The 17715-nt window shown below is 37.6% G+C and overlaps 1 protein-coding gene and 1 long non-coding RNA gene across 4 annotated transcripts in view; both read left to right on the top strand.

Moving 5' to 3' along the window:
* The window catches only part of LOC311617601, a 1043820-nt gene that overhangs the window by 990494 nt on the left and 35611 nt on the right, over window positions 1-17715 (top strand). The window lies entirely within an intron of this gene.
* Window positions 1469-16903, top strand: LOC311618276 (uncharacterized protein). 3 transcript variants are annotated; one of them, XM_084875693.1, is made up of 7 exons: window positions 1469-1570; window positions 1661-1727; window positions 2266-2429; window positions 3925-4044; window positions 9571-9659; window positions 10311-10478; window positions 16819-16903. In XM_084875693.1, exons 3-6 carry the CDS (start codon window positions 2404-2406, stop codon window positions 10427-10429), a joined length of 354 nt encoding a protein of 117 aa, XP_084731819.1. In that variant the 5' UTR covers window positions 1469-1570; window positions 1661-1727; window positions 2266-2403; the 3' UTR covers window positions 10430-10478; window positions 16819-16903. The 3 variants fall into 3 exon arrangements, with proteins under 3 accessions (XP_084731819.1, XP_084731820.1, XP_084731818.1); XM_084875694.1 differs by lacking the exons at window positions 1469-1570; window positions 16819-16903 and having other exon boundaries at window positions 1643-1727; window positions 10311-10857; XM_084875692.1 differs by lacking the exons at window positions 1469-1570; window positions 1661-1727; window positions 10311-10478; window positions 16819-16903 and adding an exon at window positions 9769-9989 and having other exon boundaries at window positions 2287-2429.

Raw genomic sequence — 17715 nt, 5'->3', positions numbered from 1 at the left:
CCTTTATACACCTACCCATTTCCTTACCCCAATTCCTAACTCCTGTAACCATAGGTTTGTTCTCCATATCTATAATTATGTTACTTCACAAATAACACATAAGTGGAAACATAAAGTATCCTTTTGAAATAATTTTTTCACTCAGCAAAATTTTATCGAGGCTCATCCAAGTTATGGTGTATATGAATAAGTTGTTTATTTTTATTATTGGATCATATTTCTTGATATGGATGCACTAGTTTGTTTAACCATTGACCCATTGAGGAACATTTGGCTACTTTTTAGTTTGGGTTATTTTGAATAACGTAACTAGAAACATTGGTATACAAGTTTTTGTGTGAAAGTAAGTCTTCATTTCTCTGGGATAAATTTCTACAAATGCAATTGTTAGGGCTTATGATAAGTCCATTTTTAGGTTTGAAAGACACTGACAAACTATTATCTAGATAGTTTATAACATGTCACTTCCCCACCAATAATAAATGAGTGATGGAGTTTCTCCTTATCTTGGCAGTATTTGGCATTATTGTTTTTTATTTTAACCATTCTGATAGGTGTGCAGTAATATCTCATTGTGATTTTAATTTGCACTTCTTTTATATGTAGCAGTGTTGAACATCTCATGTGCTTCTTTGCCATCTATATGTCCTCTTTGGCAGTGTCTGTGCATGCATTGTTTTGTTTTTTCCATTTTCAATTGATTTTTTTCTACATCCTTTCCCCTACCTCCCAACTTTCCCCCAAAGAAATCTTCATTCTGAATGTTTTTAATAATCACTCCAGATGATTCTGATACATACTAACATTTAATAAAGTATTGACAGGAAGTATTGAAGGAGAGCCAGAACAGCCAGCCAAATTACCTGCTATGATCATTCAAAGGGCACCATCACTAAGGGATGGAGGAAAGGAAGGTGAGATGATGGGAAAGTGTCTCAGGAGAGAAAAGGAATGCCCCAGAGACACATATGACTTCCTTTGCATTACTATACCATCAACTGTGCTGTTTTCATCACCTGGCAGAGTTACGTCAATACTTTGCTGAAGACATGAACCCGACCCAAGTATCCTTTCAAAGTCTTTTCCATCTCCATGGCTATGATGGCTGTGGGAAAGTGGATATAGGGTATACTGAGCCGAGGCTGTTAGCAAGGCCCGATAGCTGCCAAAATTGCCACGTTAACCTTAAAGCCACCACACACTTCACACTTCGTTGCATCTTCCTTTGTTTCTATAACAGTTAGAGACGCTTCCACCTTAGCTGAAAACTTCACGGGGATGCCAAACTTGAAGACAAGGAAGAGAAAGGAAGGGGCAAAACTCAGGGGTTTCCTTCAATGTCACCGGAAGCAGAAAGGAACTTTAAACTGCAGAGTTGAGTGCTGAGTGAGCGAACTGCAGCCCTGGTCTTGAACAATTATTAACTGAGAGAGCTCACCGCACACTTGACTCCCTGATGGCTGGCTTCATTTTTATGAAGTAGCAATAAACCAGGCAGACCCCTCGGCCACTCCAGCTAAGTTTACAAGAACCAGTCAGGAGAGTCTCCCGGTGGGATTTCCAATAGTCGGTGTGAACTCTATCTTAGGTTGCTAACCTTCAGAATTTGGATTTGCTGTTTCCCTTCGATGACTCCCTTTCTGTTTCTGATTCTGTCTAGCAGAGTTTTATGTCCCAAAGTAGATGGAACTCACCTGAGTCAGCTTGGAAGTCTCAGCAATTCACAGGTAATTGAATATTATGTTTTGTTTTCTTACATTTCCAGTCGGGGGGGGGGGGGGTAAAAAATTGAACGTTTAGGACAGTGGTCAGCCAATTCATTAGTCAACAGTACCAAATATCAAAAGTACAATGATTGAAATTTATTTTGAGAGCCAATTTTTTTTAAACGTAAACTTCTTCTAACACCACTTCTACAAAATAAACTCGCCCAGGCCATGGTATGTTGTGGAAGAGCCACACTCAAATGGCCAAAGAGCCACATGTGGCTTGCGAGCCAGTTTGCCAACCATGGTTTTAGGAGGATAATTCTCCTTAAAAGCAGTGTAGACCAAATGCCCCTTTTGCATAGTAAGCCCCCGTTGAATCAAACACACTTCAGAAGCTGTTTCAGCAGAGATTAAAAATAGTGCAAATACTCAAGCCTGAGGGAATAGTATATAAAAATTTAATGAGAAGTTAGGGGATCTTTTTAATTAAATTTATGGTTGAAAATCCTTTAATGAGTCAAGAATTTTTTGTTGTTGTTGTTATTTTTCTTAACAGCCTCCTGGCATCATCCAAGCAGCCACCAAACTGACCAAGTTCAACATAATTGCCATGAGGGGAAAGATGCCTCCAGCCATCAGCAGCATTAATTAGCTCTGACTATAAATTTTCAAGCAAAAATTGTCACCATCATGCATGGCAACAAGTTCTACAGTTGCTCTGTAAGGACAAAATCAGGCAGCGATTGAGGGATGCTGAAAAGGAATACTCTGCTTAAGGCTTAATCACAGGGAATGTAAATCTAACCCACAGACATTAACATTGCTTAGTGTCATAAAGCAGTAAAAGTGGAAGAAAAAGAGAGAGAGAAAGAGTAAGAATCCATAAATAAGGCAAAGGAAAAGCACAGACAAGAGATAAATTTAAACATTGGAGGTTGTGCTAATCAGAGTATCAGTTTTCAGGAATCTGGCAGAGCTCCATGTATGTAATAGATTTAATGTGTCAATAGAAAAGGCAAACCCATATGATGCCAGGTATTCATCAGAATTGTTGTTATTATTTGTATTCTGCCTCACTATAAAGAAAAAACAAAAAACAAAATAAATGACCACAAATACATTAAGTGCACAGATATAAAGGTAGAGAGAGCGTTGCTTGATGGGATGAGCATATTAGCCTTTGAAGAGAATACAAAAAGTAATTCTTCCTACAAGTCAACAGAGGCAGCCAGAACAATGAGAGATAAGAAAAGTCAGAGTTGATGCCCTCTGCACAAAATGACATTAGAGACGGTGTCTGTGCCGTATGATCCTCTGTTCAATAGGAACAGCCACTCACCACCATGGCTTCCGGAAGACAGAATGTCAAGAGATCTGGCTCAAGGAGGCAGGATCTAGCCCTAAGCCCCAAGCAGGGGTGATGGCCATCTGCCTTCATAACTAAATTCCTGGCACATAGAACAGAGTGTGTATTTCATAAATACACAGTGGGAAAGAGTGAGACTGGTTTGACCCAAACAAAGTTGAGAAATACTTCTTCTAAATGCCAGCCTGTAGTTATGAGACCTGAGGAAATTGAAAGGATAAAAGAAATAGGAAAAGAACCCCTTGCTATTCAAAAAAATGAATTAAGAGTTATTGAATATAAAGTGATAATTTACATAGAATTTGCAGATTGAAGACCCCTAGGAATTATTAATGTTTATGTGCATTTGACAGATTTTAAGTACCAAATGCATATATTATTACATTATTTATATATTATATATAATATTAAGTATTTGTTTACTCTATGTAATATAGAGTATTATATTAGCATACTTTTGTTAATTAAATTTCTAAATATTATTTTCTGGAAAGACTGCTTGCCCTGTGTTTCAAAAGTTATCCAGGGTTTTGGGAAAGTGGATTCTGTCACTCTGAAGTAAATGATGGGACAAATCACCTGGAGAAATTTGTGCAAAGTCAGATAAATTACAGTGCTAAAAAGGAAATTTAAAAACTTGGAGCCAAGTTTTTAAATGGAGTTGAAAGTAAACACTGGGATAAATAAATAGGATATCCAGGCCATGATCAGCAAATGCACACACATTCATGCCACCCACCCGTACATTCTTGCCCTACTTGGAAAGTTCTTATCTCCCATTTTGTAAAGGACGAGATAATAATTTTCCTCTCCTTTCTGCAAATTCCCCCAATTCACTGGCTCTCCCAGCCTGCTGAGTGACAGAGCCTCTCTGCTCAAAGCCAAGAACCTTCTCCAATGCTCTGGAATAGATGAAGTCAAAAAATCATTGTCAGTGCAGGACCTGAGAAGACAGAGCCAAGGAAACAGGTATGGTGATATTTTACATTTTTATATTATAAAAATTTTTGTGACAATCAAGGACATCTTTGGAGATAAGTAGTAAAATTGCCTTGTACTAGTCATAACCTTTTTTTACTTTCCTCATTTGTAAAGATACACTTTGGAAATATGACATGAAATATAATTATTCATTAAGAAAGAATACATCTGGCTAGTTTGGCTCAGTGGATAGAGCATCGGCCTGGGGACTGAAGGGTTCCGGTTAAGGGCCCATGCCCAGTTTGCGTGCTTGATCTCCAGGATCATGCAGGAGGCAGCTAATCATTGATTCTCTTTCGTCATTGATGTTTCTATCTCTCTATTTCTCTCCCTTCCTCTCTGAAACCAATAAAGAATATATATTTTTTTTAAAAAGGAAGATTGTATTCCACTTCAGTAAACAGATAGTGAGTGCCCACTTTTCACATGCACTATCTCAAATGATAATTCAATCCAAACTAAGTGAATAACAAACCAAGAAAAAAAAATGTTCTTGTTTGGAAGGCAAGAAATAAAAGAATATCAGCTACTCGGGGTCCTATCTCCTATCACACAGTTAGATTCTTCTCCTTATCATGCCAGAAGCTGCAGAAAACAGAAACGTTGGTTTTGTTCTTTGAGATCAAAAGACAAATACATCCCTCTCTGTGACCTCACCATCTGACAGAGGCATTTCTGCTTCACCTTGAGATAAGGAGAGAGATAATATGGTTGGCCTTTTAACCCCTTTCCATTTTTCTGCATCACTAGCAGATTTCCTTGCACTCTCCTGTCTCTTTCTATATGTACTGAACATGCATTAGCATCGGAATCACATAAGGAGACTTGCTGTGGTCAGCAGAGATACAAAGTCAGCCTTTATGCTAAGTGGTTATCATAGATTTTCCCTTCTGTGTCATCAAATCTCCAAATAATGGCAGTTTTGGACAGCCCATTTGCTAAACCTAGGGGTAGAGAGGGTAGCAGAGGTATGAAAGAAGAAGAGGCAAATGCAATACATAAAATACCTCAGGGCTCATGAAGCGTTAGGTGCTTTTTTGTTTCACCCTTTCATCCCTATAGAGAATACTTGGGAGGGGGTGCAATCTAACAGATTTTTTACTTTCAAGGATGACTAGAAGAAATATACTTAGAGAAATGCCCAACAATTTTTAAAATCTCATTCTCTGTGTGAGAAAAACACTATAATCACTATATTTGAATTTTGTTTATTTTGGCAAAACGTGGATATTGGACCTGACCTTGATATTCCAGGGTACAGCTACTTCAAACCGACATAGGGTGTACCCAAAAATGTATGCACACTTTGAATGATTATAAAGTTGGTGTTTATGGACATGCAGCTCATTTAAAAAAATTTTAAAGGAATCCATAGAAATGAATAATTTTTGTTGACAATGTCTGTTTTCAAACTGATGACCATTCTGGTCCAGGCACTGCTGAGAGTGTGAAGCAATGAAATAGCAAACATTGAGAATCATTTTGTTCAGTATTTGAGTGCCAGTTTTGTACTGTAAACTTTATCTTTTATGTATCCCCATAGAAAAGCCTAGTGGATAAAATTTCTTTGCTCAAAGATTAGACTTGCTTCACTCATTATTTAAAATCAGTTAAACATGAAAATTAAGTGAGTTATCATCTGTTAAAGTGTATAAACATGTCTTACAGACACGTATATGTTTTCTAGGATTCCTAGAAAGGGACCAGAAGCACAGGATTAAGCATTTGTTGAATCCTCTTTATTTTGAGGCAGTGGAAGACATGTTTGACAAAGCATATTACATCACAGTTAAATATGCTGGAATTCACCTCTAATTATTTTGCAAGGTTCATGTGCAATCTGGTTATTCTTTGCCTTAGAACTACCTGTGAAAAACAGCTTATCAGTTTCCACATCAGTTAATGTTAGAATTTCTGGAGTTTATATGTAACTGATTCCTGTGATACTATAAACAGCTCCCTTTCAATGGGTTCATTCTCTTTCTTCCTAAAATCAATATGAACAATGATCATAATCCTGGTCATCATCTAAATCCTAAAATGATTCTTAAAGAAATAACACCTAACTTCATCTGACTTTAAAGTATACCTTAGAGCCTTTGCTTGAAAGTATTCAAACTGTACTTTAAAGAAATAAGACAGAAAATATTCTCTTTGTGCTATAGGAGAGAAGGGGTAATGGAGAGATTTAAGTACTTTTACTTCTTGAAGTAAATATTAGATACTCAAGGGCATTGGCTTCTGTTCTACTTTTCCAACATAGCAGGGGTATTTTTCTCATTTGACCCACTGTCCATATGCTAGATTTGGTTAGGATCTCCTAGAACTTTGCTACTCCGTGCATAATGCACACACACTAGCAGCATTTCCTGGCTATGGGAGAGGAGCTTGTTAGAGATGCAGAAACATGGGCCCTACTTTCAATGATCTATTGGATTAGAAGCTGCACTTTAGATAGACTTTAGGGTGATTCATATGCACATTCATATTTGAGAAGCATTTCCCAGAACAGACACAAATGCCTTTTTTCCCCCCCTTTCCTTTCCATCACCATATATCTCCTAATATTCTCTTCCATCTCCATCCACCACCACCACCCCACCAACCTGCAATCATCACATTGTTGTCCCTGTCAATGAGTTCTTTCTCTTTTTTTCTGTTTCACTCAATGTGTTCACCCCCATAGCACCCCTTCTCCCTTCCCCCTCCCCCCCCCAAAAAAAAAGACATAGGTGTTTTAACCAGTTCAGGGCTGCTGTGACATAATATTATAAACTGGGTGGCATAAGGAACAAACTTTATTTCTCATAATTGTGAAATCTTTAAAGTCCAAGAACAAGGCACGGCAGCTCCAGTATCTGGAGAGGCCTGCTTCCTGGTCTGCAGAGAGTCATCTTCTGGTGGGACCCTCCCCCGGGGGAGGGCAGAGAGAAAGGAGGGCAGGCTCTAGGGTTTATTTATGAGGGCATTACATCCCATTCATGAGGGCTCTACCCTCATAACCTCACTATTGCCCAAAAGTCCATGCCCTGATACCATCACATTGAGGGTGGGATTTCAACATGAAATGGGGAGTGAGACACAAACATTGAGTCCAGAACAACAGGAAAGTAAATACTACTGTCTTTTTGGTCAGGCTTCAATGAGACGAATGCAAATATGTGAAAGTCTGTAATGATCAATAAGAACTGACTTCACAGGAAGACAAAGTATAAATCTGACTTTGTGATGTGATTTAATATTCTCTGAAAGGAATTAAGCAACAATTTTTTACTGGCACAGGCCTAAGTGCTAGCTCTCATGTAATTTGTTATTTCACACACTTACTATGCTGTTATAGCAGAAAATAATTAAATGTACTATTGTAAAACCTACTATACCCTTTTTTGTTTTCATCCTCACCTAAGGAAATGTTTATCGATTTTTTTTTTTTTAAGAAAGGGGAAGGGAGAGAGAGAGAGAGGGAAAAAAGTGATTGCCTCCCATACAGCTCCCATCCAGGAATTGAACTCAAAACCTAGATATGTGCCCTGACTAGGAATCAAACCGCAACCTTTTTTGATATACCGGATGGCACTCAAACCAACTAAGCTAATTGTCAGGGCAACCACAACACTCTTTACAGAAATATTTCCATGTGCCTGGTTCTGTGTTGTGTGTTTTTTATGCAATTATTCTATGGTGATCCAGTTTCATACCCCTAGTGTTTCTCAGGACAGCTACCCAAAAATATGCATAGTCCAGAACCGATTTGAATGGGGGTGGATAAGTAATAGGAAACCAAGAAAAATGTCCTAGTCCTCAGCTTCCACATTGGCAGTTGCTGTCTGTACAGATGTTACACATTCCTGGTAGGTGATTCAGGGGGCTCAGGGTCCTAGAAAGAGCAAATGCCAATAGATCAAATGTGAAAGCCCAACCCCTCCAAAAAAAAAAAAAAAAAAAACACAAAAAAAACAATAGAATGTGCTAAAGACAGTGTCCATCACAGGCCAGGAAAGGAAAGATTAAAGGAATTCGCTAGAATGGAGATGCAGATTATGTGGGAATACCTCAGAGCCCTCAGGGAAGCAGGTAGAAAGCTGGATTGGAAGTGTTCGGAGCGCAGACTAGAAGCAAAGCTGGGCAATCCTCGCTTTGGCGACCACTCCCTGTTTGTAATGGCCTCCATCCTGCTGTTTGCCAATACCTGAAAGGTGACCATGTTCAAAAGCCAACATCTGACAAAAAGTGGGTTCTGATGAAATGCTACCTGCACTGGCACATCAACCTCAGTTACTCAGAGGTTAAACAAATGATGAGTTTCCTTCCCACTTTCTAAGTTTTCCTGGCTGGGCTAATCAAATGATCAGAAACTGATTAACAGGAGAAAGCCAAATGTTTAATGCATGGGCAAGGGGAATTCCTGTAAGAATGAAAATTCCAAGTACAGCGAGCCAACATTGGGTATTTAGGACAATTTTAGGCAAGAGAAAAAGGAGGTGGAGAACAGAGGTTTCAGAAGTGAGGATGGACAATTTACAGGTAATTCTTGCTCAGAAACAATGGGATGGGAGGAGGTTGGGGGTGGGAAGAGTATCTAAGTAACAGTTTTGGGTCTTCCTGAGTAAAGCCAGGGTGAAGATTCTTAAGGTGATTAAGCCAAGGCTGCCTTCCTAAAACAGGTTTCTCTGTAGGAATCTCTTGAGCAGAGTAGGTGAGAGGGAGGGGCCGAAGACTTTTTTTTTTTCTGAGTCTCCTTTCTTACTAAACATCTTAAAAATCAATATTCCCCCAAGCAGCTTCATGGTGGCAAAACTTTGGTTCCCTTCCATTATGTGAGGCCTCAGAAGTCTGAGTTTTGAATTATAATTTGTGCCAAAAAAACATCAAAGGCTCAAATACATACAGGCATACACACATTTTAGAATATTTAGTTAATTATATTTATGTAATTATCATTCCGCTCACTTCCAAGTTCTCCAGGGAAAGGTAATATTCAGATGATCTGATGCGTGTGAATGACAGCTGGGTGGGATGACTTATCACTTCTATAAATACTGCCTTCTGGTAATGCTACTGCTCTGGGCACAAATATCTTTTTTTTTCTTTTTTAAACTGAAGGTCAGGATTTTAAGAAGGTGTTTGTATTCTTGTGTGTCCTTATGGTTTCAGTGTGCATAGTTTGTAAGAACCAGCCTTTTTAATTCTAGCAGCTATTCTTTTAAAGAAAAAATATCGAAGACTTCTTTGCCTACCTTAACTGGATTTGGTCTGTATTTGCTGTACATGAAAAGTCGAGAAGAGTTTTCCTTATTATTAATGTCCTGTGAACCATAAAATAAATACAGAAGAAAATTAATCTGTTCTGCCTGCAAAGCAGCATCAATTAATATTGAATTTCTTGGAGGATTAGTTCCTCGGGCCACTATGTAGCAATATATCTTACAATAATAATAAGGACTTTGACAGATCATTTTATGAAATGTTTATATGACTTTTGCTGGTTGGTTTGTATGCATTATCTCACTTAAGGCTTACAGAACCCTGGGAGGAGAAGCGAGTGTCCTCATTTGGTGCCCAAAACATTGACGTACAGAGAGGTTTTTCCCAGCGTGACACAGGTAAGAAGTGATGGAGACTGAATTCAAATCCAGGCAAGCTGGCTTCAGAGCCCAACTCTTAGCCATTATGCTATATTAATGACAAGGAGTTTTCCAAATTTCTTTTCAGGACTTCAGTTAGATGGTGCAGAGGAAGTTTCCAGCAGACACATGAGGGGGAAGGCGAGAGTGGGGAGTTATCTCCTATACTGGAGCCCTCTCATTATCAGAAACCCAGTTCTCAGAACAGTTTCTTTTCCTACGAGGACTGAGTTGTAGATTCAATGCAGAACAAGGGAAACAATGCCAACCAAAGGTCCCAAACATGGGCATCGCTGTGCTAAGAATGGTGCACACTCTGTAGCTTTGTGTTTCCCATGAAAATGAAAGAAGGAAAGAGAAAACCTGGACCAAATGACACACATACATACATACATACATACATACATACATACATATGTAAACTTTAATGCCATTCTTGGCATCAGGAACTCAAATGAACTGTTTAAGAGTGAAAAATGCTGTAAGTTCTGCTAATAGCTACAAAGACAACAGGATGGTGATTTTGTGAAAAGTTAAGCAAAATCTTACCTAAGTAAGATTTGGGGACAATTAAGATCTCTTTGGTACACTTGTTTTATTTTTTAATTTCTATACCTCCCACTTCCCCAGCTACTTATCAGCTCCTCGGAGGCAGGGAAACAATGATGTGCATGTTGGTGTCCCTCACACTTTCAAGTGGAAGCACAGGAGGCAGTCTCCTTGCCTCACCTTCCTCCCAACATTACTGAGCTCAGTCATTCTCAGCAGATCCCCACAGAAGCAAGATTCATTTAAAAGGTATTTATAAACAAGAGTGGCTTAGGTGGCTTTTACCTTTCCAGATTAAACTGACTCGACCAGTCAGAGAAGTTTCCAGTTTTGGTTTCTACGTGGAATAAAGTTTAAATGCTTCTTTAATTCAAGTCTGGGGAGATGCTAAAGACTACACTGAGTATGATAAAACCCACATTCTGACATGCATTCCAAATTCTCTACAAGTCTAACTAACTATAAAGAATATACAGAGGCCAAAACTGGCTTGGTTCAGTGGATAGAGCCTGCAGACTGAAGGACCTTGGGTTCGATTCCGGTCAAGGGCATGTAGGGGGTGTGCAGGAGGCAGCTGATCCATGTTTCTCTCTCATCAATGTTTCTAGCTCTCTCCCTTCCTCTCTGTAAAAAAAAAATCAATAAATATATTTTTTAAAAGAATATTTACTAAAACCTAAGGAAATGAAATGGAACTGGTTAATGCTATTTTATTTATTTGTTTGTTTGTTTATTGTGCATGCTTGGCCTCCTCCACTGTATCTCGTGCTAACTTGTCTCCAGCTACCACTCGGATACGCATGATATGGGGGGAAGCTTTATATTTCATGCTTCTGCACATTTAGAGAATCCCCCAATACTACCAAGACCAGACATTTACTGTTCAACATTAACTTCTTCCCAGGGACATTTGGGGTACCCATTCCATTCAGAATAAATGCTGCCCCTAAAACTGGGGAGTCACTGGCTCCATGGCCTTGACAAGATAGACTGAAGTTATTGCAACATGTGTTTATCTTCAGAAGTCCAGGTTATTCCATCTTTGCCGTGGTCTGTATATTATACTTGCTAAAGAATTTTTATTACTAAGCTTAATCTTAACTTTTGTACTTTCCTCAAGTACGGTCATTAAGTATCTTCTAGGGAACATTCTGCCTGCCTCCAATAAGCTGAGAAAATATTGGCTGATGACTTGCTTTCCTTTGTTAGCTCACTGGAATATCAATCAAAGTGAATAACAGCCCAGCCTCTGACTTGCAGGCTATAAATCTCAAATCTGTGTAATTGTGGAGAAGTTATTTAACTCCTCTTAGCTAGTGGCCTTATTTAAAAAATTGGTACTACGTGACTGTCTTAGAGTGTCAATGTGAAGATAAGATTGCATGTATCCTGCATCTAACATAGTATCTAGTTCGCACTCAATAAGTGCTGGGCATTTTTATGGTGGTTTTTTTGTTTGTTTTTGTTTGTTTTCCTAACACTTAATTATTTTTTTATTGATTATGGTCTCACATAATTGTCCTTATTCCCCCATTCCCATCCCAAACCCCTCCCTAGATATGCCCCTCCAACCTCCATTGTCCATAGCCACTTAATTCTTGAGTTTCAGCTATCACGTCCTTCTTTGCCAGCATCATGAATCTTCCTGTTCACCCTCTTAAAAATGTCAGCCTGGAGTCAGTTGCTTCACACCAAGATACTAGAGATCATCATTGCAGACCCCACACTGCAATTTCCCACTAAGTGTCTTTAATGTACAATTTCTCCCTACACAGAACTTGGTTCCTTCACCTCTCTCCATTCTGAAGTTGAACCCATCTACCTCAATCCATACTTTTTTCTATGCTCACTGTAGCTTGGAGGCAATTCTATCAACAGGTTTTAGTCTTGCTCTATCAGGTATGATTTATTGTATATCTGCAGGGTTTGGGTTAAAATAGTCTAAATGTAATTAGCTATGAACAAAAGAAATACACGATAAAGAATGATACAGCCACCGTCTTGTCCTTCAGGGTGTTGAATGATCACATTTTCTATTGCATTGGGGAAAAGCTCATTGTGCGGAAGGTATTAGAGCAATGTGATTAAATGCTACTGTGTATAATTCGATATTATTACCTGCATAATACCTATGTCTTCCTGCTACTGAACCCAAACCATTTGCAAACACTAATATGATGCAATTGAATGCAAACCATTTTCCTTTGTGTCTCCTTGGCTGTAGTGGAGTTAAAAGGATAATAATAAACATAAAATGTGTTTTGTTTGCAAGAAAAATGATGAGCAATAAAGATGACTAATATTTTTTATTAAAAATTAGAGTAAATAACAGATGGCTGAACCCTTGGATACCCCAATAGAAAAAATATGTGATGTTGTGGCTTGAGCACTTTGGGGAAATGTGTATGGTACTTACTGTCTGATAAATAACAGCATGTAGCATTGTTAAGCTTGATTAAACAAATTTAATTAGTGCTAGTCAATGTATTTTTGTAAGTGGATAAAATATATTTCAGCTAAAGCATGACTGTTAATCTTTAATTTATGAGATAAAAGTTAAAATGTAACTATAAAATATTAAAATTGCAATAAACCACATTGGAAGGAACTGATTTTTGTTGTTGTTTAATTTCCTCAATTATTTTTAACCCTGCAATTCAAAGGAAATTGCCTTAGTGTTTCCCTGTTGCTTTGGTTTTGCTAATTTTTTTAAAAATGTATCTTTATTGTTGAAAGGATTACAGATTCCCCTTTTTGCCCCCATTAACTCCTCCACCTGTCATCCCCCAGGTTTTCACCACACTATTGTCTGTGTCCATGAGTTATGCATGCTAAGCAAAATAAGCCAGTCAGAGAAAGACACATGATTTTGCTATCATATACAAGTGGAAATAAAATGGTAACATGAGTCCTTTGAGCTGTAAATTTCCAAGTTAGAATACCTAATTTCTAAATGACCTAGGAATGAATTACTATACAACCAAACTTCATATCATTCTTCAAAGCAGGGTTCCTTGTTGTACAGGGATTACTTATATAGGTTCCTTGAAACTAAAGACAGGAGAAAAATCTAAACGCAAGATCTCACCTTAGAAAATAAAATGGCCTTAAGAAAAATAAAAAATAATCAGCTAATTTAAAAATCCAGAAATTATTTGAACAATATATTCTCAAGTTTGGAGGAAATTATATCCCAAACTAATCTAAAACTTTTCAAACCTAATTTAATGCTTTTAATGCCACTCACCAATAATTAGTTAAGTAGACACTGACAGAGTCCAAGGCCTTCTGCTCCACACAATTAACATTCCTGAAAAATGCTGCAGCCTGATCAAATACAGGCATAAGATTTTAAGTTTTTCAGAACTTTATGTCACATTCAACCTTGCTAGGAGAAAGCTTTAGAAAATCATTGTTTTATAACTTTGCTTAAAGTCAGTCTCTTTCTGATTCCTTTTCTCCGACTCTTTTCCTAACCTTTCCTTCTAGATCAGCTGCTCTAAAGTTTTTTGTTTTTTTTTAAAAAGCTGACCATAATAAACTGTGTGTGTATGTGTGTGTGGTTTGTTTTTTTTTTTTTTTTTTTTGGGGGGGGGAGTGGGCAGGCATTTAAGCTTAGCCACTTTATAGGAAAATGGGAGTATCGATCATCATCAACTTTATCCAAAAAAGTTATCAAATCCCAAGAAGATCCTTAAAAATGGTAGCTACATACATTCTTTCCAAGAGCATGCCATGCCACATAGAGAGACTCTCCATTCCCTACCTCCAGTAAGACCAAAGACTGTAAGACCTTCAGAGGCATATGGTCCTAGACCAAGGATATAGGGAAGAAGGGAGTGTGAGAAAAGGAAAAAGTGGTGTGGACTCTCTGTGAGGAAGAGGATAAAAGGTCAGAACAGAAGAGGCATTTTCATTCAGAACACTGATTTGATTTCATTTCTTCATTCAGTCAATATTTGCTCATTTGTGAGGTACTATGTTAACTGCTGCTAGGGTAATTACACTGAGCAAGACTGACACAGTCATTACTCTTCAGGGAACCTTTAGATGACTGGTTAAAAAACTTATCAGAGGAAAAAAACAGAAAAATCCAACCAAGTCCTTCAGGGCCTGGCTCCTGTCTACTCCTCCTCTCTGACTTACCATCACTTATGACTTACCGCCTTTGTGCCAATGATACTAAACTAATTGAAGCTTCACCAAACATGTGATGCTGGCTTCTTTGATTTTGTCACCTCCTCTGAGACACTCCTTGATTTCTCTCTCTATTGGTTTGGTGCAAAATTGTGATCTTATCTTTTTCAATTTTTAAATACAAAAGACTATCTGTATGTGTGGGTGTGAGTATATATATGGATATATGGATATATATAGTTTTGTCCTCTAAATTTCTTTAAAAGTCATATAAGTTAAAAGCAAAACTTATAATTTTGTATTATTGTTATAAAACCATATTAATGCCACATTATATCTATCTAGAAAAAATATATATATATATGGCATACACATACATGGAAATTTTCATCAGGCAATGTTACTCATTTTGTTTTCAATTGACAAATATATTTTTAAAAATTCAATAAAATGTTTTTCTACTGTATTTACTGATTCTGTTTCTCTTTATTGCTGACATTGCAAGTTTCAGGGGTTTTTTTTGTTTTCATTTCAAAATTTCCATTTTTTTATGTTATGTATTTCCTTTGAATCCTTTCATTTTTCTGTTGGTTGAGGTATTACATATGTGTCCTTATTCCCCTATTCAAGAATGTTTGCAACTTCTCTTTACATTTTTATACTAATTGCTTTAAAATCTTGGTCAGATAATTCCCACATTGCCATTGGCATCTTTAATCATCTGTTCCCACGACAGTTGAGACTTTCTTGCAGAATATTTTTAGTGGTTTTGGATATTTGGAATATTATCTTAAGAGAGCCTGTATCATATTTGAACCCTATCAAGAACATTGATAATTTTGTCTTAGCAGACACTCAGCTTGGTGAGGTTCATGCCACAGGTTCCAAGCCATCCTCTGTGACCTCTGCTTCCAAAGTTAGTTCAATTAAAATGCAGGATGCCAAATATTGCATGAGACAAACATATACTAAAAATATATGCAATCATTGTTTATCTGAAATTCAAATTCAACTGCAGTGCTGTATTTTTATTTGCTAAGTCTGACAGCTCTATTTGCAATACTATTGGAATTTGTCCTTTGTGTTAGCTACTCAGTGGTGGTCTATGCAGTCCTTTAGTTTTCAAGTTCATTGACATGCTAATAAGAAGCAGACTCTTTCAAAGATGAGTCTAGGAGTACACTTTCTCTTACTTTCCCTTTTCTGCTATTTTTCTAGTTGTTTCTGATCTCCTATGATTCCTCTTTTTCAACCTCTGGCAAGAAACTGTCCATTTCTATAATTGTATTGCATCCTGACCCATGTGGATGGAGGCCAGAGAGAGAGAGAGAGCAAAGTAAAAACTGATAGGCTTTGGCAGTGCCTTCATGGAGCTAGCTACAGTTCTACCTTGTGAAGGGAAAGTTACTCTTCCTCAGCATGCCACTGTTCTCAATGCGCAATAGCCTGGTCCTGGAGATGAGAGAACACAATGAAAGGAGGAACTGGCTGCTATGATCTAAATGCCTGTGTTCCCCCAAATTCAAATGCTGAAATCTTAACCTTCAAAGTGATGGTATCAAGAAACGGTCCTTGAGCAGTTGATTTGGTCATGAGTGCAGAGCCTTTATGAATGGGATTAGTTCCCCCTACTTTTTTTTTTTCTTCTTCTTCTAATTTTTACTGCTCCCAAAGAGATAGATCCTTACGCCTTTCACCATGTGAAGACAGTGAGAAATCAGCAATCTGCAACTAGGAAAAGGGCCTTGATCTTATACTTCTGGCTCTGCTGGCACCTTGTTCTTAGACTTCTCAGCCTCCAGAGCTGTGAGAAATAAATTTCTGTTGTTTATAAGCTATCCGGTCTGGGCTGTTTTCCTTATTGCAGCACAAATGGACTACTTTCTCTGAACTTTTAAGGTTTCCTTTTTTGACTCCATAAACCAGAATTAGAGGATTTCTCCTGGATCTCACTGTATATTCCACAGTGCTCACATCAGGGTTTCAGACTGCTATTGATTTCAGGCTGGGGGGCACTGGAGGGAACAGAAAAATCTAAATTCTCGGCTTGTTTGGTGATACTTTAGAATATTGTATTCTTTCCCAATCTATATGCTATTTATTTTTCAAAGTTCTTTTTAGAGAAAGCTGCTCATGCTTTTTCTCAAGTTTTCTTAGTTTCATTTAGTGTGAGAGGAAGATTGACATGTGTTTATTCCATCTTATACAGAATATAGTTTACTGCTTTAAATCTTGGAATATTGCAATGAGTTGGAAAAATCAATAACAAATAATGCAAACATATATAGTAACAGGAATTAAAATACTATACCAAAAAGATCTGTTTAACATAAAAGAATGCAAAGAAGGAAGAACAGAGGAATTAAAAAATAGATAGAAAATAGCAAACCTAAATATAACCATATCAATAATTGCACTAAGTGAAAGATTTCTGTATAAATTCTTTTGATAGGACCAGAACCGAGTAATGAACATATCATCAGTCCTCAAAATTTAATTTATGATGGAGCGGAGAAGATGGAAAGTGGAGAATAGCCGTAAGTATTCAAGATGGTTATCTGTGGGAGAGAACTAAGAAAGGGAATTACCTGGGAGAAATCCGGAAAGAGGGCATAGCTATATCAGACATTGAGGTCATTCTTGGAAAAAAATAAAATACTAATTAATTTAACTGCTTCTGGATCTCTAAGTTTTAACTTCTCTTTCTGAATCTACAATTGATCTTCCTTTAGGTCACACTCTTCTGAGATATTCAAAAACCACTAAGATTACCCAAAGCCTTGGCAACTTTCCCCTAGTTTGAGTATAATGTTTAGACCCATTAAGTGTGTGGATGGATAGGTAGATAAATAATAGATAGATAGATAGATAGATAGATAGATACATACATACATAGATACATAGATAGATACATAGTAATTGGTAGACGGTAGGTAGATAATATAAAGATGATAGGTAGATGATATTAGGGGTGTCGAACTCAATCAGAGAAGGGGCCAAAATCTAAAATCCAGCCTAAATCGCGGGCCGAATGGTTTACTGAACAGTCATAAACTGACAATGTCATAAACTGACAGCGGAGTGCAGTGATGACAGCGCGGTGCGGGCCACATTGCAAGGCCTGGAGGGCTGGATTTGGCCCGTGGGCCTTGTGTTTGACACATGTGTAGATAGATAGATAGATAGATAGATAGATAGATAGATAGATAGATAGATAGATAGATTATAGATACCATTTTATACTTATACAAAAATCTCCACAGTAGGTATTATTTCCAATTTTATAGTTGAAGAAACACATGATTTAAAGGGTAAATAATTTGCTAAGGTAATACAGTCATGAAGCAGT

The sequence above is a fragment of the Pipistrellus hanaki genome (assembly GCF_964339955.1).
Source record: "Pipistrellus hanaki genome assembly, chromosome: 2".
Taxonomy (NCBI): domain Eukaryota; kingdom Metazoa; phylum Chordata; class Mammalia; order Chiroptera; family Vespertilionidae; genus Pipistrellus; species Pipistrellus hanaki.
Note: the sequence above shows the minus strand (reverse complement) of the source record. Positions and strands in the feature narration are given on the sequence as shown.

Bases quoted from the DNA above. Each gene is read 5' to 3' on its own strand.
- LOC311618276 (XM_084875692.1), top strand. From the start codon at position 2,404: ATGGCAACAAGTTCTACAGTTGCTCT. The intron at 4,045-9,570 runs GTATGGTGATAT...ATCTCACTTAAG, and splicing joins AGACAGAGCCAAGGAAACAG to GCTTACAGAACCCTGGGAGG. The intron at 9,660-9,768 runs GTAAGAAGTGAT...ATTTCTTTTCAG, and splicing joins TTTTTCCCAGCGTGACACAG to GACTTCAGTTAGATGGTGCA.